General features: G+C 33.2%; 1 protein-coding gene across 2 annotated transcripts in view; it reads left to right on the forward strand.

The window, feature by feature from the left end:
- Positions 1–27,752, forward strand: part of LOC143188845 (uncharacterized) — a 100,594-nt gene that overhangs the window by 14,561 nt on the left and 58,281 nt on the right. For both annotated transcript variants that reach the window (XR_013003578.1, XM_076393319.1), the window contains exon 2: positions 3,529–3,941. Coding sequence is in view for 1 of the 2 variants with exons in the window: in XM_076393319.1 (XP_076249434.1) it covers positions 3,548–3,941 (394 nt within the window). In the remaining variant the exon portion in view is untranslated. The remainder of the gene's footprint in view (positions 1–3,528; positions 3,942–27,752) is intronic.

The raw sequence follows: 27,752 nt of genomic DNA on the forward strand, positions 1-27,752 counted from the left end.
GATGTGCGTCAAATTGACAAGTAATATGGGGCTTGATTTATAACTACATACTTTAAAACTCACATGGTAAATTATTGTATTGTTGAGACGTCGAGACAAAAATCTTATTTGCCAGGACGAAGCATAAATCGGAAGATGTAATTTGTACTATTTTTTTGTCATTTAAGGAGGAAAAGGAGTAGAACAAATTATACTTCTCTTATTTTCTCTTTGAATTTATGCGAATAAAATTTATCTATTTTACGTAGAAAAGTTTCTACAAAAAAGAAAGAAATAAATTATTTTTAGTGTGTCTAGAGTAGGTATATAATTTTTTAATGTATGTATTATAAAAAGTAGAAATTAATGTCAATGCTTTGAATATTTACTCGAATTATTGATGGTTTCTTTTAATGTTATACATAATCAAAATTATACTTTCTAATTTTCCCACGTGTGACATAACTTCATAAGTGAATTTCTGTACAATATAGAAAGGTAATTAGAGATTCTAATTTGTATTTGTCGCTACCTGAATTGGTTCTTCAATTATGATTAATTCACGACAAATTTCTAGATATGTTTTATTTTATATTATATTGTTTTACTTTATGAATTTCAAATAGAAATTCAGATCTTTGTAATCAAATACTTACGGAAGTCAGTTAAACTGATGTAAATATGTGTTAACTTGCGGACATTTTTTAAATTGAATTTTAAAGCTAAATTTTCCTCGTATATTTCGTACTTAAGAATAACGAGTTTGTTCTGATAACTTGGCTTGCTTTTGGTTGAATAATTATCCTGGTTTCTTCGAAAAAAAGGTACTCTTTAAACAATTAATATTAAGTGATATCTTTCTGCAAATTTATTTATTTACTGTACAGGATGTTCAATGATAGATGCTAAATATTTTACGAGGTGTTTCTACCTGTTAAAATAGGATCAAAATCATGAATGACAAAATTACGATTGGGACTTCATTTCCGAGTTGTTAATTGTTGAGAAAACGTTTACAATTCGAGTGGAATGTGTCTGACTTGGGATTTATTTTAATCAAGTACGTGTACATATTACTCAAATCAGACGCAGCAAAATCAAAAGGATAAGTTCTTAGTCAGATACATTTCACATGCATTTTCTAGGCGCTCTTTAAATAACTAATAACTTGAAAATGAAGCTTGAAATGCACTTTCGTCCATGTTTATTTTCACCTTACTTTAGTATATGGAATCATCCCTTCAAATTTATAATACCTGTTATCGAACATCTTGTGTGTATACAGATCGTTTAATTAATGTTAAGAGTAAAAGAAGCTTGTAAATACCAAAAAATTCAAATAGTTTTCAAAACTTCAGAAGACATCGCTATCTAAACACGTGTAAGAAACAAGTTGAAAGCTTCAATGTGATTTCGCTTTCGGTTTTAAAGTAGCTTTAATTGTGCACAGTTAATCTTAACCAATTAGCCTTAATTTGTCAATGAAGGATCGCTTTGCTCGAAAAACTTATTCCACCGTTTTACGTTTTTTTACGCGACTGCCTCTACAACTGAAGGGTGAACACCGGTGGCGATACAGCGATACACCACCAGAGATAATCATCGTCATAAATTCATCATCATCACCATCATCGTCAAGCCGGTCTGGGGCATAATCAGTCGTTAGTTGAGGCGCGTTCTGCCGCAAGCGAATCACTGTCAAGGCTGCCACGCTTCGTAGAGTAACAAATTCTAGGGAGAAGAATTCCATCGTTTCGCACATCTCCCTGATATTGTTCAATTCAAAATACAGGGTTTTCCCACTTCGGTAGAACTCATATTAGAATTAACGCTTCGTCAACAATAATTTTGTACTAATACTGTCACCAATCTGGGTTGTTGAATCTACCAACGATTTCTTTTAGTTGTTCTAAACTTTTAAAAAATCCACAAAAATTCCGTGTTACTTCTCAATATCTTTATAATATCATCTAGTAGTGTTTTGTCCGTGAATGTTACACAGTTGTTTAGTTTCTTTTTAGTTTCCATGAAGAACTTCGAGAGAGTAATAAGGCATGTGCATTAAAATACTCAGATTGCTGACGAAAAGTTAAATAAACACACATGACATAATATTTCCAACAACAGTTTTAACGCAATTTTAACTCTATAAAGTTTGTATGTTAGTCAAAATATTTAGTGGAAAGGGCTTTGAAACCAAATAGTTAAAAGACAGTGTTCCTAATACATAATATTGACCCATGTGCTGCATTTCACTATCTTTTCGTTTCAAGCAACATGTCGTTTGACATTTCGAATCCTAAATTAGTTATTGTTTTATGATCAACATTGATAATGACATGGTATTCTAAAACATCTGACCTAATATTGATATATTGTATATTTCTATACATACACGGTATAACATAATATATGAGGTCTACGTTAGAAGTTGATTGTACATTCGAAAAAAAATGAAAGAAGTTTATATAAACACATATCCTATTTGTCCTTGCTTTTAACGAATTTTAAATTTTGTCAATTATCTAATTACCCTCACAGAAGTTGCTTAAAATGACCACTTATTATTCAAAATCAAGAGATTTTATGCATCACATCGGGTATTTCTAAAATAGAGCAGCACTCCATTATCACTATCAGTTGTCACGAAATGTTAATTATTAACTATGTATACTCGACAATTCGGATTACGATTATTTTAATCCTTGAGGCATAAACTTTTTATCAAAATATGACACAATATGACACCATGTGTTCGTTATCCTTATAATTAAAGCAGAGTCGATTTTGTTAATAAAATGAATTGAATTTATTTATAGTGTATTATGATAAAATTTACAAAATTATCAAATTATTATAGAAATGACGTCAAACACTACGTAAACAGAGCAATTTCTCGCTTATCTGACATGCCGTTTTTTACGGAGATTTCCGCTCTGTTGTACCAAGCTCGTTATTATATCTCATAAACTAGGATAAATAGAAGATGCGTGTACATCAACCTTTTTCATTACTTTCGAGTGTAGAATTAACTCCTGAAGTGTGTTCCACATACTACGTTACGTCCCGTATAATAAATATATAAAGCCTTTAATATGGAGGATGTTCGACAATAAATGTTAGAAGTCTTAAGGGATGATTGTACATGCCAAAATGAGGCGAAAATCAAGGCAGACGAAGTTGCGTTTCAAGCTTCGTTCTCGAGCTATTAATTGCAGAGGAGACACTTCACGAGAACTTTAGACATTTTTGGAATAATTAATAATTTTGAAACCGAAGTTCGAAATGCAATTTCATCACTCTTGATTTTCATTATATTTTGACATATAGAATCACCCTTTAAAATTTCTGACATCTGTTGCTGAACATGTATTGCGTAGCAAAACCAGCACACTAGGCTACTCTAGTAATTAGATATAACAAAGGAATACGCATTCAAGACGTGCCTTAATATTAACTTTATTTTATTACATTAATCAAATTTATAAATCGAAAGATAAAGTTCTTTTATAATTAAATTATGTACTTCAATGTTTTGTATTGTTTCAGGACGAAGAAATTCCCGTGGATGGAACGCAAACCGTGTCGTTCATCATTGTCAATCGCGAAAAGTGTCAATGAAACCGTGAAAGCTAGGTCGTACGTAACGATGTCGTCGAGTGGTGAATTTTCAACATTATCGAGTGGCGAAGCGATTGGAACTGGTGATGATTCGTTACCTAGTTCCAGAGAGGCAACCGCGGAAGCCGCGAATTCTGGGGGTGGATTCATGCCGCTACGCGAATTCTTAGATCGATTTTCATTACCCAGGGTTGTTAGGGTGGAAGGTGCCGGTGGAAGACCTATACTATTATATAAACAGCAACAGAGATCTCTTAGAGTGACAGCCACCTTGCTGATGCACCGTTACCGTCACGACGTCAAGGTTGGCCCAGAAATTGTGATCCCAGAGGGGTACCCTGGTGAGTGTCAAGTTATACTGTCTTTTTATTGATAAATCCTATGTCTCAAATTTGAATGAATGCGGAGAAAGCATAGAACATACATCGATTAAATTTAAGTAACACGGAAACTATTTAGTTGGTCTTATTTTAATTCTTACTAATAATTTTTATTCACAAATATTGTAGATTAATCTCACGTAGCCTTCATATGTACCTATGTATCGTCATACGATATACATAGTTATCTTTATTTATATTACGTAGAGTTCAAATTATTACGAATGACATTTTCTCTCATTTTGAATAAGAGAAAATTAAGGATGGAAAGGATAAACAAAACCGTATTAATTTGTGACACAACTTAAAAGCGTAAACGATTTGTGAAGACCTAGTCATTTCTGCAGTCCTGAAATATACTGGATGTAAACAGTATATCAAACGCTTTGAATGTCGAAGTGTACAAATTTTCCGTTCCTGACGCAACATAATTGGCTAATATCCTTTCTCGAATATCACTCCAATTACTGCATAAAAATTCGTCGTGAGTGATAGTCGCCTTTCAAGTATAAAGGGTTAAGACGAGCGTAACAGATAATGGGGGTGTGAGAAATGATGTAAGAGTTAGCAAATGTGGAAAGAGAAAGGAGAAAAAAGGAGAGAAAAGCGTGCTGGGCCTGCTAATGAACTTTGCCTTAGGGGTAGGGAGAGTCAGGTTGTTAACTTAACAGAATCAAACTAACCAGGAATACTCTTACAGTTTTTCTTTGATCGACCAAAGTCGTGATCGTATCCTGTTCTGTCCAACGTAATGTGTTTCTTTATTAATTATGTTCTTGGTCTACCGAAGGTTGACTCCTCCTATTGAAATTTTAAGTTTTTTGACATTTTTGGAGGCTCGATATTTATACCAATATCAAGGAGTTATGTCGTATGTATACGTTGCAACCAAAGTCAAAGTTCTTGTGTATCTCAATATTTGTGTCGGTTATGTCGATTTGTGAGATTGGACTATGTGAGATTCTTGAAAGATTTCAAAATAACTGCAAAACTTTTGTTCTATATTGGTTACATATAATGCCCAACGCAAATTCACTGCATTCAACTTCAGGTAAATCGGCACACATGCGGTGCTCGTGTTCTTAGGACGAGGAAAGTCCGAGTAACGGTACCGATGTACGACTCGAGTTAATACGGGGTTTTATGATATGTCCATTAGCTATTGAGAGACCAGAAGAAACTCCGAATTCTCCGTCATTTAAGAGAGTTTAATGCTCTCTTGGTAATAAATAAACGTTATGGAAGTAAACTACTAAACGCGTACGTCCATTTCATCTCTTGAAGCCAGTCAGTATATTTTAACTTTGCTCAAAATCCTTTAGCGTTGTCGCAATTAAAATCTTTGTTAGTCCTCCATCGAGACTATACAAACTATGCACGAATTTAATTTACTATTCCTATTGGGGAAATATTCTATCTGTGTCATCAGAATAAACCACTGACTCACAGATAGCCTTAATATGTATTCGCGTTCGGGCGCAAATTGACAAAATTTTGTTAAAGAAGCTGCATTTCACAGAGAATGTGTTTTCTTGTCGCAATAACTTCATTTCCTTGTATAGAATTTGAACCAGCATTTGGCTATACGAAACGTCCGACGAATTTACGCCTATTGCACCATCTTCACTGCTTCTGGTTTTTGTGCCTTGAGTTGATCGAGAAATAGACCCTTCTAGGAAACTAAACAACTTGGCTACTATAGTTTTGCCTTCGCTCCCATTGCAGTCAGTTCAGCTCATTCACCAACTACTTCGGTAATAGTCTTCATAGCGATAATAAATCCGTATGGCGAATGTTAATATGTACACTTAAGCAATTATAGCATCTTTAATAAATACACATGCCGATTGTTAATTTTCAACCACTTGAATAACATAAATAATTTACTAAAACATGTAACTTATATAAACTGACTACCTGACTACCAGGTTACCCGAGTTCGCTAATGTCCCTAATTTGCACTAATGTAAATTTGCACTCAACACGATTTCGCACATTTTTACACAGAACATATAAAATTCTAATCTCTGTATAAACCATAATTGTATTCCACGACATAAGGTACCTTATCTCAATTCTGAGATTGTAAGAGGTTCAAGAATTCTGGATCGTTTTCAGCAAAAGTAAACTTTATTGACACGTTTATACGGCACGCGAAATACAAGAGAGGACAATGTTATCTTTTTTACTATAACTTCAAATTGTAGTAAGTATGAGTTTAGATGTTCGGTATACAAGGTTAGATCTAAGATGCCCAAGTAGCTTCGATGCGAGTGCGAGCGCCCGAATATGCCCTCGAGCGTTTACGAGTTCACTCAAGGTCATCTGACTTCGGCCATAGAGTAGGGTGCAGCTGAGACAGTGTAAGCGGGTTATTTGTGTGTGTAATACATTACAACAGCTGCGAAGATACGACTTGCTCTGACAGAATAATGCTGATATACAGTCCCAAGTAGATTTTACAACCTGACATACAGCTTGACATACAGCCTGACATACAAGATGACAGACAGTCTGACAGGCAAACTATTTGATATTCGCCCCCTGATTATTTTATAGAGGTTTGTAATATCCATATCCATGTTTAATTTGTTTTATATAATTCTTTCTCCATCTGAGTCGAAGGTATTAAATAAAAATTAGTTTTTTCCAGAAAGTAAAACCTCCTTTTATGTATATTTTTGGCAAAATCATAACTATTTCTTTTATTGTGCATATTTTGCATATTTATGAATGATTTCTAAGTAATAGTGTCTTGTCTCGAGCATCGCAGGGCGTCAGCAGGTACAGTTATTGAACATCCCTGAGTTAAACTAATCCAAGCCTATCCCCAGGGATTTATCTGTAGGTGCAGCAAAGTCTTTGCTGTTGCTCTCACTCTAAGAGCAGAAGGATGAGGAAATCTGTGAATGTAGATTGTAGGTAGTTCTATCTACTTACAAAACACTACATTTCACGATCCCACTCTTTTACGGCTGCTATAGCAGCGGTCGCATCGGCTGTTGTTCGCGGCCAATGACCACCTAAAGTTGCCCTTTGCAATAGAAGCAATTTTTGGACCATTTTGTAGTAGGTATGTGAAGTTAATGATCAGACTTTGTTTCTCTTAAAAGGTATTTAAAACTGTACGGTGATACACTCGTATCCCATAAAAACTCAAACTTGAATTTCGCAAAAGACAAAGGGTGGTATCAGAACATTGTACTCTGTCACATACACAAATTCTTTTTTATGTAGACCTAGGTACTATCTTACTCTAGGGTTTTCAACTTTTTGATGTTTCTGTTTGTATCGCTAGTTCTTAAACACCTTGTATATCTGTGATTATCAGGCAAAGCAGCATAGGTCATATATCCTTATTTTCGAAATATTGGCATTCGAAGTTTAGAACTTGAATTCTTCACTGTGGATTTATATTTGATTATATTTTTGTTTGTTAATAGAAAAGTTCCTTTAATTCAACTTTTAGCTAAAAATACAAACTTATCCTTATTGTTTAGGCTCATGGCATAAATTGAAATTGATGAGAAATATGACTTATATTGTTATGTATAAACTATTGTCGTTCTATCTCTAAATACGTTATTAAATACAAGTGTTTACAAAATAAGTGCACTATAGACTGAATCTTATTAATTGTACGTTATAATTCATTATACTTAACTAATTGAACCTGTATGAAAATGCTTCATTTTTTCCCACAATTTTTTCAAAATTTTTCTCACAACATTCTGTTTTACAATTTTGTACATGTTCGTGGACAAAATTGAGTAGATATAACAATAATTTTAAAAAATTCTCTGTTTCATTATGATGTACATAGATTTCAAATTTTCAGTATAAGATATATTTTTAGATATTTGTAAGCATTTATTTAGCACATAAAGTATAACAATTTCATTTCTATAAATATACATATATGTCTATTTACTGACTTAGGTAGCATTTAGATGTTGGTCAGAATTGAGTGGACAAACAGAGAAGTCTGCATTGAGAGCTAAATGTTGTTTACAAACGTTTACCTCTTTGATGTATGATATTATTGTGTATTTAGTGGACGTTGAGCTTTTGTTTACGTAAGACTTACAAATGTGAACAAACATGTCCAATAAAAGGAAATAGTTTTCTATTCAAGTGTGAAATCTTATCACTTCGAACTGCAAGAATAAGGAAAATTATCGTGAAATAGCGGAAAAATGTAAAGTATCGAAAACCGTAGTTTCTAAAATTTATGAAAAATATTTGCAACATAATATTGTAAAAAATTTAATTAATGAAGAATAGAAATAAAGCGCAGATACTTACGATAACCGAACAGTTAGAGAAGTTCGACGTAAACCATCTATAACATCTCGAAACATTGTTGTACAAGTAAAATTAAACGGTCTTCTAGAACTGTGAGAGGAAGATTTAAAAAAGTAAATTTACGGAGTTGTGCAGCTAGCCGCAAACCGCACATTAGTAAAGTGCATAAAAAGGAACGATTAAATTTTGCAAAAAAAAGTATATTAATAAATCCTTCTGGAAAATTATTATTTGAAGTGATGAAAGTAAATTTGAGTTATTAAATAAAAAGAAGAGAATACGTGTGTAGAGGAAGCCGAATGAGGCTTTGAAAAGACAGTATGTTTTGCCTACTGTCAAATATGGAGGGGGCTCCATAATGACATGGGCTTGCTTTTCATGGTATGGAGTCCGAAATTTAGTACCTATAGATGGAATTATGGCGACAGATAAATTTATTGATATCTTAAATGAAATTTTAAAAGAATCGACTTTAAAAATGGATCTTGATGATAAATGGAAACAAATCAATAACAATCCTAAACACACTGCCAAGAAAACAAAACAATTTTTACAAAATTGTAACATAGAAGTTCTTGAATGGCCTTCACAAAGTGCGGATCTTAATCTCGTAGAAAAGTGGAGTTTATGGGATGCAGAAATTTCTTTAGAAAAGCGCTATAGTAAAGCAGAATTTTTATCTGAATTAAAATTTGAACAAATGTACAAAAACTATTTTGAAAAACTTATAAAAAGTATGCCACGACATTTGGAAGCGGTAATAAAAGCAAGAGGTTACAATACCAAGTAGTAAAAATTATTTATTTGGTAAATATTTATAGCGTCCACTTAATTATGACCACGTATAATTTTGTGTTATTAAGGTGTGGATCTACTGAGGTGACAACAAGCAACATTTTGTCGCGTCTTGTTGCTGTATATTCTAGAAGGTTTCCAGCTAACTGTAACTTAAGGGGAAATTTTTTGCTCACACTGGAGCAACACAATCTGAACATTTGCATTTCCTAGGCTACATTTGTTGCCTAAAAAAGTTGTTCACATACAAGTCAGCTTGTTACAAGCTGTAAACGATGACTGAAGAAAACTTACTTCTTGTGGCTGCAGCATTTATCGTTATCAGTGCTAAAGTAAAGAAGAAATGAAAAGTGTGGGTTTCACGATTTCATGATGACATATGTACTAACAGATGGGCGACACCTTCAGAACATTTTACGCTTATCAAATGTGGATCTAGAATATCTCCTGTAGAACGCTGATCTTATTATAAGTAAAGTGACAAAACATACAGATTGAAGGAACATTTATTTGTGTTGCGACTGGAAACCATTTCAAATGGAAACAAGCAACGAGATTGTCACCAGTAACAGAAACATGAAGAAATTACAGCAAAAAGTGGCGACTTTCTTAAGAAACACGGAACGGCAACAGAATGTTGCTCCTTATTGTCTCAGTGAAGATGCACCTTTATGATTAAATTTAGAAAAAAAAAAATAGTTTATTATTTGTTACAATTGTTTTTCTTATATATTTGACGAAACGATATTTTGTTAATATACATATGCAATCAAGTTTAAATCTTCATGCTTGTCATCGATAAATTAAATTGATTTCTTTTATTACACTTGTTCACTTAAATTTGTTTACGACTATATGTAGGTAGATCTACCTATCCCCTACATTGATTGACTTTTCTAATCCTAGTTCGAACTTGATTCGACATAAAAGATTCTACGATTTGATGACAAAAATATATTTGTTTATGTACGACATTTAGATCACATCAAAATATTGCTCAGTTAGTCGGTGTCATAAAATAAAAATTTGTAATTAACTTTACAACAAATATATGAGGAATTACAAGAAAATTAAATTGAAATCACAAGGAAACATTTTCGGAACACATGTTATCTTATATGTTAGTCTAAATGAAGTTGTAAAAACTCAGAAATAACGTTCCAGTGTGTAATAGCATAGAAACATGTACTTTTTGCATCCCGCTTTCTCATGCTATGAAATTCATTAGCAGTTACTATTTATTAGCATACAGATTCATCATTAACTAAAATTTAGGTATAACCTACAAAATTTTTTCTCAAGTCATATCAACGTTTCAGAATTTTGTGGTAACGTGTCTTAAATACAGAATTAAATTGAAATCGCTCCGGCGCAGTATAGAAATGCATAAACTATACCCTATAAGATGTTTTCAAGTAACATCGAAGATCGAATAAAAAGATATCGCAACACTTAATGCTTGACCTGAACGTTATCGGTGAAATTATACACTTAGAGTTAAAAATGATAGTCGTGCGTACGTAATATATCGATATGTAAAGACTATACAAGTTAATATGCACGGTCTATAAATAATAAGAGCAACAAGAAAAAGTACTTAAAGAGATTCGTATCGTCCTCTCAAATTGCACCTCCATGCTTTAATATTCGAGGTAGCTGGAACTTTTCTCCGACCGATAAATCAAGTCAAGGAGAACCGTCGAAACGCCGTGTGAGAGAAAAAGCGAAAGCCAATGATTGTGTAGTCAGAAATTCATTAAACTACAGCGCGCTGGCCGGTGACGTTTAATGGACCGAAAGGTATCCGTAACTGCATAGAATTGACCAACCGTACGTAATGTCGATATATCGATCACGCCGATGCCGATGATCGATCGAGCGCGTGAAACCTATCGGGAATTTGATCTTGGATTAAAGGCATTGAAGTTGCTTGCACAAGATCGCGTCCAAGAAAGTGGCCGATTAATAAGCCGCTCCTTTGATCGATGAAAACGTTTACATTTTCTTCTTTTTTCTTCCTTAACGAGTTGACAAACTTCGTTGCAGATATCTGATATCTCGAAACTTGTTTTCCTGAGTTGCCACGATCTCTCGAACTAGTTGTTAACTTATTTGAAAACAAAGGAAAGTTGAAACTTGCAGCGAGTATTGGACCTCGCTTTGCTTGGTCTTTATTGGTGCAGTTATGTGAGATACGTTACTTGAAATTCACAGTACTATTCTTTTCTAGTTGTATGCCGTTTTATATAACAAAAATTCGATACTCATTTTTTATAGGAGGAGTAATTGGTAGCAGGTAATTTTAAATTTTTAATCTATGGGATATCATAGACCTTATTTAGTGTATTAGTTAATAGGTTTAATATGGTTCCTCAGTCTTTGTATTTTAATCAGTAAAACCAAACCAAAACTTATCTAGCCATATCCTACAAAACTACAATTAATGTTAGTTTTATCATCGTAAAACACTGCTTAGAATTGATCTGTTCTTTTCCTTCATCAACAATTATTCTTTGAAGTGTATTTAGAATATAAACTGAAGGAGGAATGTAAGACTTGTGCAATTCTGAGAAAAAGTTAGTTAGTCCACGAGTATGTAGCTCGCGTTCAAAGCAACCAGGTTTATCATTGTTGTAACAATAATGTCTATTTAATAAATTATTATCTAACTGTATTGTCTTTTACTTACATTTTAATAAACATGTTTTTTTTAAACATTTTTTAAACTTTTGTGTAGTTTTTTTGTTTGTAGAACGAGGAGCGTATTTCTATTGTAGTGTTACAATCTTGTCTGTACATGTGCATATCAATGAAATACTCGGTTGTAAAAATAGTCTGTCGTGTGAAAGATAAATTGGATGTTAAGATTATGACTCTTGTTTAAATTAATAGATACTACCAGTTCAGTGAACTGTACTAGAAATATGCTTTTATAGAAATACTGTGCATTAGTGTTATAAATAAAATATAATAAATTGTTCTAGTAATATTTTTTCGGTTTATCCTCCAATAATTAGATGACAGTTTCTACTAAATTAACAGACTTTTCATTTTAGGTACCTATACATTGTACTGTATATCATAAAGTTTTATTTATGGTCCTTTTAAATGACTAAGCAATGATAAATCTGTTGATTTATTGATTGAATACTAAATGATAAACTAAAGGAAAATGATTTTAATTTTGTAAGAATATTCGAGTGTATCACAAATGTATGTCACAAAACTAAAGTAAATATTTTTCATAGGAGGACCAAAGAACATCGATAAACACTAAAGAAAAATGATAAAATTGTTTCACAGAGAAACAAGAAACAGCGTCTATCACTAACAAAAAATAATTGTTAACAATTCAAAGTGTAAGTTATTCATAAAAATCAAAATATTCATTTGCATTTATAATAATTAATATTTGTATATTAACATAAAATAATTATTAAATTGTTATACATACAAACAAGGACTATGTGTGTCGAATTAGTGAATTGGAGTAGGTATATATATGTTTTATTATGAGTTTACATGCATATCAAGTCACGCTAATGTTAGAGTGAGAAAGTATATCTTATTCTGTTCTTTTTTCCGATAAATGATGCTGCGGCGGAACCGAGTGAAATTTATGACTTGTACATAGCTGTCAAAACCTTCTTGCTCGCTCCGTACACTTCTGTCTCGTGGCGGTAAACTACAAAGAAAGCGATGGCAGACAGCGACGATCTTCTTTAGAAGTATCCAAATGATTTTTGTTGGAGACAATATTATATTTAATTTGTTAGGTGTGTAAGAGTTACTATTACTATATAATATTGATTGTTTAAGTCTTTTAACTAATCCTTGATTAAACCTAGATAACTACCTAATTACCTTTTAATCCTTCGCCATTTTAAGGCATATGCCTTTGTTACTCTGTTGAAGTTCTCCATGGAAACTATACTGAAACTATAAGAAACGGTGTAACATTCACGAATGAAACTTATTAGACGATATTTTGGAGATATTGAAAAATAGCATAGAATTTTTCTAGATTTCTTCAAAGCCTAGGACATAAAAAAGTCTTTGGTGGACATAAACAACCCAGATTGCTGACAGTGTTAGTAAAAAAGACGATTGCTGATAAAGAGGTAGATACGATAATATGAAATAAAAAATGTTAAATAACATGTTCTTGAAATAAAATATTTACATTTGCATAGGACCTTTACCGAAATTTCAATCTCCTGCAGATAATATTTAGAAATTATAGATAAAATTATACAGGCTGTTCTAGAAAATTAGTACAAAACTTCAGGAGTATACAGGGTGTAACAAAAATGTCGCAGTTCCTTAAAAGGGGTGATTCAGGGGGTGATTTGAAACAACTTTTTCCTTAGCGAAAATGTAAGATGAGGCTTCGTTAACGAGTTATTAATGAAAAACACCGGCCAATGAGAGCGCGAGTTTGCCGTTCGAGCGACTGCGGTAGCGTTGGGTACGTGCTGGGCACTACGGTTGTACTCCGAACAAGAAAGTCGACATGCGTCGAAGGAAATAGCATTAGTGTGAAAATATTTGCATAACGTATAAACGAAAAAGCAATGCAACAAAAGAAATGAACGGAGAATTGGAGAATTAACGTTGAAGATAGAAACGTTGAAAGTAGTCTGCGTTAGATTTAAAAAATAATAATCATTAATGAATTAAATGCAATTCATCTGTAGTTTGTAAATCTGTGTCACTGGGTCACTGTACCGATACTGGTCATCGACCTTTGGAGTGGTTTATGGCAGGGTAGAATTTTTCCAAAGAAGCTCCTTGTACCCCCCACGTAGTTTAAGCACCTCAGACCTTCTTTGTTCGGACACTCCGAGATCATGTCTTCTTCGAAACCAAAGCAATAAAGCCATAAATTACCTAAACGCGTGCCCTAGCATAAACCATTTCGACAGTCGATGACCAGGATCGGTACAGTGACCCAGTGACACAGGTTTACAAACTACAGGTGAAGTTTGTTCTCTTCTTCCTTTATTTTTCGTTGTATTGCTTTTTCGTTTATACGTTATGCGAATAAGAGATTTACATATTCGTATTTTTACGTTGCACGTAGTTTTCCTCGATTTTAAGTAATTATTCACTTCAAGTGATAAACAAAAAAAGGACTCGGTGTTATTTATTATGTCGCTTTCAGTTTTCATACTAATGCTATTTTCTTCGATGTATGACGACTTTCTTGTTCGGAGTACAACTGTAGCATCTAGCGCGCGTACCCAACGCTACCGCGGTCGCTCGGGCGGCAAACTCGCGCTCTCATTGGCCGGTGTTTTTCGTTAATAACTCGTTAACGAAGCCTCATCTTACATTTTCGCTAAGGAAAAAGTTGTTTCAAATCACCCCCTAAATCACCCCTTTTAAGGAACTGCGACATTTTTGTTACACCCTGTATAGTATTTATCAATACTACTACGTAGGTCTAAGTTGGTTTCGAAGTTATGAGATGTTTTCTACTTCGAGTTCTGAACAGTATAAGAGACTATTATTGCAAGTCTATCTACAAATTATTCAGTAAATTGTTAGATCAAGCAAAGTAAACGTAATGCACACTAGTGCTACGTAGTTACCCTAATTTTACCCATTATTTGAACTGTTACAATTCTTAACTGTAGATATTTTCTTTACCTTCTTTCTTACCTCTCGAAAATTATTTTGTGATTTGTGTTATCACTACATAAGAACTAGAAAAAATGTTGAATACAATGTTAGTAAATAATTTACAATTAGGCACATTTCGGGTGTGTTTCGTCAAAGATCGAAAATTTTTCACAAGGGAACATCGCGAGGTGTAAATCTCCGATTTTGATGCAACTTGGCAGGATTGTAAAATAGCCGAAAATATTCGACACGTATTTTTTTATCGGCTCTAATTCATGTTAAGGACATGAAAACCACTCCTAAAGTGGGAGTGGAAAACATATTTTGCTTAATATCTCGAAAACTATTGTGTGCAGCAAAATTATGTAAATGGGGCGATTGCGTATTTTTAAATGACGAATCCACCTATGTAAATAGTTTTCAAGAATATCAATTTATTTAACAAAATATTAAAAATAGTATATTTTCGTTGTTTTCACTGATTGAATGTCGATCGATCGTTTCATAAATTTGTATGTGAATAGAATGGACCAAAATACAAAATACGAATAGAATAGAATTTTGAATTTTTACGATATAAACAAAATAATAACGTTCCTAATTAAATAACATTTGAGCCCTCAAACGCGTGGCCTTAAGAAAAACATATATCCTAAATAGTATTTTCGTCATTATATTATGATACATGTTGTTTATTGGGTACTAAATGTTTAATAACATCGCTAATGAATACATTTCGCACTCGTTACGAACAGTACGAGAGGTTCAATGTCAGTGATCATGATCCTTCCATAGATGAAAATGTAGCCAATAAAGATGGTTTATAAATCATTTTCCATTAATAATTATTATTTACTACATGCAAACAATTGTAGTTCCTCCTGAAGAGGAATTATACAAGAAATTCCGATAGTCATATTTATTACATATTACATATTACATATTGAAATATTACATACTTACATAGAAGTAAACACCGTGTACATATGTTATTGTTTATGTTAAAGTAATTATTATTAGTAACTGTAATAATTAATATTAAAACTCAATACGAGGCATATAACAGCGATTTAAATTAGAGCGTATTTCGCAAATATACTCCTCTGCATGGACAGTGAAAGTAAAGGTCAGAGTGAGCAGAATTATCTTAATTCTGACTCTTTTCTGACATGGGATATCCGGGCTGCGCTAAACGAAATTTATGATTTGTCACTTGTTACTCTCTCGGGTTGATGGTCAAGGTTCTGTTTATCTGTGATGACCAGAAACAGAGTGGTAAGGATTACTTAATAGTGGTGGCTACTGAAGACAGATATCACAGTACTTGGCATTAGGTTGGAAATAGACATTGCCTAGCGATGGAGCGAATGCTTTATGCCTCCCTGCAACGTTCATTGCAAAAGTCATTCTCTCTTCCTTTATCATCCTCTGAATAAATCATTATTCTTATAAAATTTATATTCGAGATGACTGGATAATTGTGAAAAGATTTAAGAATTGATTAAATTGTTTATGTATTTATCGAGACGTTTTCAAAACACAGTCTATACATATTTTTAGGTGCTTAGAACCAAAGAGACGCAAGTGAAATTTTTTAGTCCAAGAGAAATGATTAGTTAAATCGTTGTGTAAAGGTATCATTTAAAGACCAAAAAAATTAACTGATAAGCAAATTATAAAAATAAGTTGACAAAGAAGTAATGCAAGTAATTTATTATCTCTTATGCTGTACAATGATTACCAATTTAACCACACAAAATAGCTCGTGTTACCAAAACCATTGTAGACGATAATGAAAATTTTTCTTAAATGCAATAAGTAAACATAAATTGAATATAGTTTTTATAATATTTTTAGCTTCTTGGTATTCATGATAAAAGCATTTACTAACATTAACATGTCTTTACAATATGACGTTGTATTTCTTTTCATTTTTTTACCATTAATTATAACTTGAGGGTACGTGAGAAATTCGGTCTATTTGTTTGGAATTTATGGCAAACCCTACAGTACTACTATTCAATGAGTGAAAAAGATAACTCCTCAAAATTATTCATTGAAACTGATTGCTGAAATTATCTTATACAAAGTTATACTGTGCTAACTCTATAACAAAGCTTTTACTATTGAAATTACTAAAAATTTCATTCATATGGGTATACATGCATCAAATTGTGTAAGTAAAGGTTTGCGGAAGATACGACGCAAATTTTCCCCTGAGGGGAATGGGTGCGAAATTACGCACGTAATATAAAACGTTTAAGACATCGTTCGTTCGAAGGAATTTCACTTGAAAAGCGATTCCTTCTGCCAGGAAGGCACTCCCACAGTTTCGTAGAGTCACGAGCGCACTTTCACGCGATACCTATACAGCCGTTCTTCTAAAGGTGGGCCTTTCTTCTCGCCTTCTACCAAGAACATCGCTGCATTACATAGACACGCCGACCGTGCTTGAGGTTGATAACTTTTTGTGGGCACCAAAGAATGTGGTACCATGCAGCTTCCTCGAAAAAGGAGCGTGGGTATCACAATGTAAGTACTGTCACGAGCTAAGATGATATTAATGAGTCTGACTGGCTTCACAGAAAAATATAACGATAGAATACACGCATTTTTTTTATTGGCCGAATTGATCACATCTACGTATTTCTAGCGAGACGAGCAATCCTCTTGCCCCTGTGCCGTCCGACTGACATTTTTTGAGTTTTCAACAGTACGCAGAGCAATCACAATTGAGTAATCTACTGCAAACTCGTTTTACATAAACGAACTTTTGCAATACCATAACAAGTTTCTATTGTAAGCTTCTAGCACAGACTACAACTGGAAAGTTCCTGTCGTGTACAGGCTGTAGATTTAAAATAATCAATCTGAAAGAACTGAATTTATGAATATGTCAAACACATATCTAGTAAAAGAAATACAGTACAAAGGAATGAATTAAATTTTTTTAGAATTACGAGCGGGAAGGGGGTGACTCTACATGAAAAAATGAGACGAAAATGTTTTGATATTATGCTCTGTTTTCGAGAAAATTGACTTTGAATTTTAACCGAATGCAAATCTACTGGAGTACGAGTTTAGGTATTTGAGGTAGGGATGGTATTTGGTCTCAAAATCGAAATTCATTTTGATTTTACTATACTTTTTTAAATAGAACGTATTTAACTCGGTCTTTCTTTATGATGCCGTTTTAAAAACCTTATTTACTGCTTTTACAGAGCGGTCTCATTTTAAAAACCGAAATGCTTTTCAGTTTCTTAACTCATGTCTTAAAAGATAACCAAATTAAATTTCAGTTTTATAAATATCATCGAAATAGATGTTATTTGGCCCTGAAATCGAAGTTGTTTTTAGGTCCGGGAACTTTCTTTACATATGGGAAATTCGGAAATTCTTTACATATGGGGGGTAATAAGTATACGTTTCAATATTCTAAGAGGTGGTAGGATAACTCAATTACATCATAAAATATCCTATAATAATATCCTGTATCCTATAATGTCCTATAATATATCCTATAATGTCCAATCTGTTTTCGTTTTTCGGTAATGATGCCTTAAAGTTAGCACTATGTTCTGAAATGAAGAATAGCTCGTGCATTTCGGTGAAATAAACATACCGAAAGAGTTCGTTGACCTAGAGAATTCAGTTGCTTGAGAAGATTGTGTTGGTTTCGGAAGGTCCTAAACATGTGTTAGTTTCGGAAGGTCCTAAACATGTGTTGAGACCCTCATAGACCAAAGTCCTTCAATGGGTTTCCTATTGCAAACTATCCTTAGGAACCGAATACCATCGCTGATAATAATTTTGATTTCACATAGAAACCCAAAATAAATTTCATGTGCTTAATGAGAGCAAAAATAATTCTTCATTTCGGTTCTAATTTAGTTACTTAATATTAAGAACCGTATTTTATCCGTACCTATTATTCAATTCGGTATCAAAATAAATATGTTGCCGAATTCACAAAAAATTCGGTTTCGAGACCGAATACCACCCCTAATTTGAGGGATAAACGAGTAAGGGCAGCGTTTCTAGTACACCGTAGAGACAGTCAATTGTCAGGCTGAGAGTGTTCCTCTTACCCCGTATAGCCTTCAAGCATCCAAACCTGGACATTCGTACGTTTATACCTGATCATAATTTAAACTCAATTTCTCGAAAACGAAGCACGATATCAAACAAATTTGTTCTGTATTTTCGACTTATTTTGTCATGCAATATCACTGGTTTTCACTTGTGCTACTAGTTTTGGGACACTCTCTATAATACGTACTATATCCTCCTTCTTTGATTCTTTGAATCAACCTCGTCGCTCCACATACATTTTTGCTTTCAGTATTTTGTTTCCGTGTGTTATTATCATATTCGGATGATATAAATACAATCTACGTTCAATAGATGATGCTATTTCTGTGCAAAACCTCTGATAATGAGTCTTGCTTCTCGAAGTTTAACTGATCCATTTGCATTGTATTTAGTCTTCAAAATCTAATTACATTTGATAATATGTTTGATCTTGTCTTCTGAGAATGGAAAAGAACTACTGTACTAATTTCTTGAGATGTAGAAGTGTAACTCGATATAATAGTAAGACGGTAAACGCTTATACAACAAGTACACCCTCGGGCGTAAGCTAGTATTCGGCAGCTTTCCACTTTCTATTCTTCTGATTTACAACCAGTAACGCGTTCTATACGCAGATTTTCAACTAACTGACCATTTTCAACTGCCTAACCAAGAGTGACGAAAACCTTCAAAACGTAAGAGAGCTACGAAGTCGAAAGTGTGTGCCACCACTATACCAAATGCCGTTAAGGGTACATCCTTCCTCGTTGTGTTTATGATCAAAGTTGCTTCAAAGACGTTTTCAGTTCTTCGGAGCTATCGAACGCATTGCAGACACGAGATTTATGACAGACCAAGTGCGTAGAATTTCTTGTTTTATTTATTACTCGATGTACGGACGATAATTGGCTACGAATATGTAGTAGTATGACTAAAAACAGGTGTTACTAACTTATAGTTTCAGAGTAATTTGATACACTTGATTCAATCTATTTCAGAAGACAACCCGTGATTTGGGACTTATTGGTAGTAATACATAACAGGGACTCATGAAATTGATCAAAAAATAGGCTGAAACATTGCCAATTTCTAAATTATCGTCACTTCGTGGAAAGAAATCGTACATTACCCTTTCTAGAATGATTTTAAGTTGAATTAAGTTGAATTTCCACAAAGGTGTTTCAACATTAAGAAGCAGATGGGAAAGTGAAGATAGTTTCGGTCTAAACAATTGTAAAAATTCAAACGGCTTCAGTTTAAAAAAAATTTTTTCACTGTCGAAATCGTCATGTACTTAAAGGTTGGAGCCTCGTAGTTAGAATACCCTGTATGAAAGTTGGTGTGCGATTTTTTGTTGCCGAATTATTCCATTTTAAATGAAGTCTATATTACCGACATACATAGTAGTGCCTAATCTAAATGACGAGAAAATACGATCGAATAAACACAAAATGCAAGTTTAACTATGTAACTATAAACTCGTCATAATGAACAGAGACGAGTATATTGCCATTTGCATATTGTAGTTATACTTTAAATAGTGATTTGGAACACGAAAAAAAATTTGGCAATGAACTGAAATCGTTTAACAAATTTGTTAACTTGTTTACAAATTTTTAGAGAAATTTTTCTATCTGCTTCTTAGTGTAGAAATATAGTGGAAATTTTTTGAAATGACTCCAGTAAGGTTAGTATACGACTTCTTTTTATGAACTGACAGTGGTTAAAAAGTTAACAATGTTTCGGCCTAGTATTTGATCAATTTTGTGAGTCACTGTAATTGTAGTGTCAATACGTATTAATTTCTCTGAGTTCGACATTTACATCAAACACTTTCATAATTTATAAATCATTTATCTAATGACACATAACTACCAAAAACCTATTCATGTTAATGCTGTCCATGTATCAGTTGTTACTCCAACTTTATCAATACTTTTTAATTCACAAATTTATATCTTTCAATCGCAAAATAAGTAACTTCAATTCTTTTTCTAAGGAGGCATACATGCAAGTTAATTCTTTATCTATGACCACAGTCTAAACCGGTGACATGCGTGTGTGCTTATGTGCCGTTGTCACTAGCCCGCGGTTAGAGTACGTGTCAGCTCAGCTTCCATCTCAGAATCTGAGTTAACATTCATAAAACAAGAAGAGTGTCCAGTGACAGACAGCAAGGTCCCCTACGTTCAATCCTGCCATGGCAAGAAATAACAGGTTTTCTATCTGGTAATAAACTTCCCCAGCTGGGGCAGCAACTAAGTGGTTCGAAGGGTAGTTTAACTTGATTCGCCTAAAAGGAAATTTTTTTATCTGATAGGTCCAAACGCGGAAAAAACCACTAAATAGTTGCTGCAACTGTTGTAGCCATTGGAGTGTACGAGTAGAAAGGCTCAAGTCTCTCTACAATGAGTTTTAGCGTTTTCTATCTCCAATTGCCTCTGGGGTGTAAAGGAGAACGATTGTGTCGGTAACCTGAGGATATTAGGTCCTTGGATGATTGAAGAGTTAGAACTCATCGTAAACTTTTACAAGTTTTATTTTAAAAACTTTAGAGATCTGATACAGTTGTAATGTGTATGGTAAGATGGGTTTCGCTTAAGTTTATCGAGATTAATAGATTTTCCATGGACCAGCATTCAGATATTCGTCAACGTTCAGATGTTTCTTCTTTTTTCGTATAAAATAAAAATCTGTAAATAAAAATATAGGTTTCCGTTTAAAAAATGCAAAGCTACCCTTTAAATAACCTTAAAAACCTTCAACAACAAAAACTAATTAGAATAGTTGTATTTCCCCCTTGAAACTAAGTAACTTTTGTATTTAACGTTTTTCCTGAAAATGTGTTGCTTTCAAGATATTTTGATTTAAAGTTTTCAAATGAACATCCTGTATATCAGTTTTCGTATAAATCAAATTATATTTTCATATTTAAACCACGATTTCTGGCAAACTCGTTAGTGTACGTCGCAGTTTGACTAATGTCAACTCTAACACTTTTAACTCTGACATATTATTTTTAAACAACTTATTTTTAACTATTTATTTCAATTGTGTGTATACCTTGAATTCATGCAACTATTGCTTTATACAGTGCATATTTTACTAGTAACTTTAACATGTCATATTAAGCGAACTGCGTATACGTTGTACAAGACCAAAGCGCTATCTTTAAGTAGTTAAACTGACAATTACATAATATATAGCAACAATTGTCTAGTTGCATAGATCATTTATTTAATGGTCAGCAGTAAGGTAAATGTCTCACTAACCCATTATGTTCTGATACCTGATCACTAACGCTAATTTTATTTGAATCTTAAAGTCTACTATATGTATCTACTTAAAAAGAAAAAATGGTTTCAGAAAATTATGTATTTAGCTATGAAGACGCAGTCCAAGTGTCGAGACATGCATTTCTAGGTGGTCGACTTACTGGGATTTGGCATCTTAATCGTCCCGTTACAGTTACGACATTCACCTTACCTGCTGATAGGCTAGTTCGAATTCTCATCCGATCGTTTCCCATTATCCAATTCTTAAAATTCAGATGTAGTTTTTTAAAAGCAAATGAAACGCTGATTGTAGCATTGTTCAACGACACAAATTATGTAATGTCTACAACATGCATATGGAATCCTTTTAGTTGCAGTTCGATTTCAAGAAACAATTAATGAACGAGCATTATAAATATCAATGCTTTATTTCAATTTCCATGAAGATGTTCGTACATTAATTACCATTCACGCATATATTGCGGTAGCGTTAAAATGAACTTTAAGCATGTTTGACCTTTTTTGATTCCAACGAGAGGAAGGAGAAAAAGAAAAGCTGCAACACCATCATGGCATAAAGCTTTTAAGGGCTACTTTATACATCGATATCTGTTTCGTTGCTTTCACTTTTTAAATCGTTGTTTTGTATCGATTCGTGATTTTTTAATGGATTCGTTATATTCTGGTTTCCACCCAGAGACTTCAGCTTGTGATTAAGGTATAAAGAAATCCTCTACCTTTCGGACAGATTATTTTACAAATTCACAAACGTTAAAGGAGCATTGCTTTAGCAATTAGATATGCGATTTTCTGTTACCACACTTATAATTTTTCTTACCTATCTTTAGTTCTTACAATTACAAATAGAAGTAGTATGTGGCTTATTTTATATTGCTTTACTTGTATATTTTTATTAAAAATACAGGATGATTTATTTATTTTAAGTGGTATATATGAAAGGAAAAGATCATGATTTTTGTAAATGAATTGTCATTTTGAAGAAAAACGATTTCATGTTGTGAATGAGATGCTGGAATATAGTTTATAGTAATGCACGTAATTTAACAAAAAATTTGGAATTAAATATATATATATAATTTTATATATAATATATCAGAATTTTATGGATGAATAAAATATTGAAATGATTATATATATAACAACATTTGATTTTAATTTTTCAAGTTTTCATATAGATTTTGATGTATACACAAGAGTGTAAAACAAGTTTTATATGTAATATGATTCATACTAAAAGCAGACTTTCAGCTTGCAATATAAGTTTAATAGTTACAATGTGGCACAAAAGACCATCATATTTTTTGAAAAATTTGAATCTATTACCTAATTGTTATAACAATTTTTCAGGCTCATCTCGTTATACCCAATAATATAAGTGATTCTGACGAACAGCACCCTTTAAAAAATATTAAATTCTATGTCTTTCGTTCGTCTTCTGTTTTTATTTCACGTTATTCGTTCTAAGATCAAAGTATCTCACATAGACCTAATATTATCGTGGTTAATTGTCTATTATAAGGGCTCCACCTCCGATTTTGATGATTTTATGATGTGTTATAAAGGGTATCATTTTTCATTTGATGGTTTTAATTTCCGAGATATTTGCAAAAAATTACTGTTACTTGTTACGAGTCCAGACGAGTTAGGTAAAGTAACTATGAAAGGGCTCGATTCAAAACTCCTTCCGAGACCTTTGACTTTGCCTGGAAGTCACCATGGAAGGGGCCGATGGGCATTTCCATTGCACTCAATTAATAGAATTCTCTGAAACTAATATCATCGAACTTTTCTCGGAAACTCTGCAATACAGTCAAGTCCTCACCATTTTTCCCATAGACTTTTGAGTATCAAAAAGGCCAAGAAATTTGGTCTAGCGGGCTCATTTCCAATCCAGTTCGTGTTTAGTACGCGGCTTAGACTGGAAGCAAGATCAAGCATTAGTTCTCCTTCGAGCAGAATCTTAGAGTACAGTACGTAAAGTAAAGTCACTGTAACGTAGTCTTAACGACGTGTCCCCCGCATACCTCTGTGCGTAATCTAGAGAGAGAGGACTTAGTTCCGCGACACTTGAATTCATAAATACTTGTATTCCTTTGAGTCAAACTTGAAGTCGTAATAATACATATTTTTATGAGGTTTGTTAAATTGGACTTAGTTCAATCGAAACCTGTCCTAAATCCAATAAGAAGCGAACGCGTAACGATCCCACAATATTATATCTTTGCCGCTCGAGATATATTATAAATTTGAAAGTTACGAGGCTATACTAACATCTTCGCAATCCTTGCGAAGGTTCCCTTTCCTAACCTACAAGTGGCTCCCGGTGTTGGCCATTGCGTACTGCTTCGTCCACATCCGTGAAGTGGCTCCCAAAGAGTGCAAAGTTATTTGTTGGTTCGTCTACGAAACAATAACAAAATTCCAAAAACCCTGACCCTCGGTCAGACTATCTAGCCCTCGGCCCGTAACATACTACTGCAGTGACTTCTGCTTGTATGTGCATGTCCGTAGCAGCGTATGCATGAACCCGATGCCATCGCTTCTCTATTGTTTCTATGAATATAAAAGATTAAATTTGGTTAATTCCAATGTTGAATTTTAACAAAATGTTCATTCCATATTTTCCATAATGTTTTCGTACATGTCAATATTCTTGTAACAGGTAAAAAAAGACGAATCAGAGTTGGTCCCGATTAGGTGCTTTTCCGGCTGGGGGTGTAGGGAATTCTGTCCCTCCACCGCCCACGCTCCGAAATGTTGAGTCACCAAAGATAACGTATTTGGTGAGTGCACGTATAAACAGAATATAATATAATAGCAGCAATAGTTGTTGAATATAATGCCCTTTATAACATATTTGAAAATCATCAAAAATGGAGGTGGAGTCCTTGCAACAGATAATTACCATTATTTGGAGAAAAGAATTATCGATGTTTTACTTAAAATGTTATGAAATATGAATAAAATGTTAAAATGAGAAAGTAACCTAGCAAATCGAAAGAAATCATGATATTTTTAAACTGCTTGACTACCTTTAGCCAGAACATCCTGTAAGAGATCGAGATTTGTTCATAGATTATGGTTTACATTCATGCGCATTTCAAGTTTTCTGAATCAGACATTCAGTAGCAATCTAAAGGTTAACAGGACTTTGGTTAGGATTTCTGTAAGATCGTTCCAATTTTAGTTGTTAAATATATGATACCATAGAATTGTACCAAACTTATTTATAAACAACAATGTATCATTCTTATATTTCATATACAAATACTGTGTCGTACGCAATCGTTTATCCGTAATCAACAAATTAACGCAGTTGAACAACTTACTTATTATTAGTTTCGGAGACAAACTTTTTGAAATGTGTTGCTGCTTTTTAAAAGAAATGTTGTAATAAAGAACCAAGCTTCTAAACATAATTTCAATTCACTCCAACATAGTCACAAATTAGATATGATTCGAAATATCTCATGCATGTCTGAACATGGTTCGCCTTTTACTTGATGCGCAGAATTCAAAGCTTGCAACTTAGTAACAAAACATTTGCATATCTGTGTTCTTTATTATTTAAAAAATGGTGCCTAAATTTGTTTCAGTGAATAATGCTTTATTGCAGATTTATTTCTTAAAACACGAACACAAAATTAAGGATGTCTTTCCGAAATATTTAGATGCACAACACTATTTGCAAAAATTACCATGAAAAAATATATGTGACACCTTGAAAGACAATTATACAATGCTCAAGGATGAAAAGGTAAAAGAACAGAGATTTGTTGCTAGTCTTTTGGCGCAATTTCATAATTAGTACTTCTGTTCAGTGTTCGAAGCGAAGAAAGGATCCATTCAGGTGCCCATTTTACATAAGCATGAATTTTAATCGCCACAACAAAAAGAATAAATGACGGAGGTGTCATTGTGACTAGATGAGTAATTTAGTAAATAATTGCAAATGTATTCGAATGAAAGGGGATTGGCTGTTATTCAAATATACGTCGTAAAAGTTAAGGCATTTTTTTCAACATTTATGTATGAAGCGTTTTAATAAATCTTGCGTCGAGAATGACATCTGTTGGACGTTACAAAAATTAAAATAAAACATCTATATCTGAAAAATCTAGATTGAAAGTTTAATATATACAGGATTGTGGTTTACTTATAAAGGAAGTATAAAATAAACTAATTTTCTGACATTCGAGTATCTTTGACGGTATACTGTAATTAACCCGTGATCGATATTTCGCATACAGAAAAAGCCGTCGTATGAAGTTTATAAGTATGAAGTTTAATCTTCAAGTGGTTGCCATTTAAATGAAAACACCTATAAACGCGTTTCTTCCAGATGTAATAATTATTACATCTGGAATTAATTCTTGACTTTTTTTGTTAACACTTCTATTGTCGACATTTTTTTTTAAAATCTTTCTTTATTTTTGTTACTGCTACGCTTTGCAACAAACATTGTTCATGCTAAGTCTTTCATGCTACAAGACTAAACATACACATTAAACTACATTATTTAGTTTAATTTCATTAGTATGAATCATTTTAAATATAAATAGAAAATCAAATGAAACAAGACTTTTAAATATTTTTATAGAAAACACAAAACCGTGATGATACTTGCCAATTTATACATTATGGATAAGAATATGTATACATATACAGAGTGGAAATTATGAAGCGTTCCAGACGATCTCCAAAAATATTGATTATATGTAAAAATGTTTCAGATAAAAGTTGTTCAGCACCGAAGGGAATATCATGCGGTGCGACTTTTATTTTTTCCGGTGGACGCGCAAAGGTGAGGTGAAGGTCACGACCATTTTTCTAAATGGAATCATACTTTTATTTTTTGCTAGTATTGTAGCTTACCTTAAGACGAATTTGAAAACTGTCTACAAAAGGTCACTCAAGGTCATTCAAACTTGCAGCGAAATGCCGAAAAGGTGACTTCACACGTTTCAAATGTATGAAACTCAATAATCAATATTTAAAATAATCAATAGTTTTGTAGATATTCGTCTGTAACGCTTTATAATTCTCACCCTATATACACGGAGATGGTGAAAACAGCATTCACCATCGTGTTTTTCTTAAGCATTAATTCAGTGTTAGGATTATGGACCGAAAAACAGTCCTTGCAGGTTTTAATGTAAGTTTAATATTCATACATACATGTGTAACTCTGTACACGCACCAGCGTCGCATTGAAGTGAGCCACGAGAGTGTGACGTCACAAAGTAACAAAATATAATCAGGTTTTAAATGCTCGCCGTTCTTACAAATACGAGTATTTGATTAAATTTCTCATGACTTTGTTATGTTAAACATTACTTACTCTGAAATAGGAAATGTAAATTTAATATATTACAACTTGAAAGTAACAGATCAGTGTACATCGATATACAAATCTGTTTTGACCTTTCTAGAAGATTCTACAATGAAACAGTCCATTATTCCTGTGAATAACTTCAAAAAGAGCTAGTATCAATATTTGGTTGTCTTGAGGTAAAAGCAGCAATCTCTCTAATTTAATGCTATCTTACATTCCTAAAAATACGTTACTTACAAAACTGACTACAGTATTCTAGAGATAGTAGCACTAGTTTTGGGACTGGTCCGGTTCCACTACTCAGTAAGTACTACGAATTTTGGCTTTACATTACCTCGGAATGAA

Source organism: Calliopsis andreniformis, chromosome 3, assembly GCF_051401765.1.
Source record: "Calliopsis andreniformis isolate RMS-2024a chromosome 3, iyCalAndr_principal, whole genome shotgun sequence".
In the NCBI taxonomy this organism is placed as follows: domain Eukaryota; kingdom Metazoa; phylum Arthropoda; class Insecta; order Hymenoptera; family Andrenidae; genus Calliopsis; species Calliopsis andreniformis.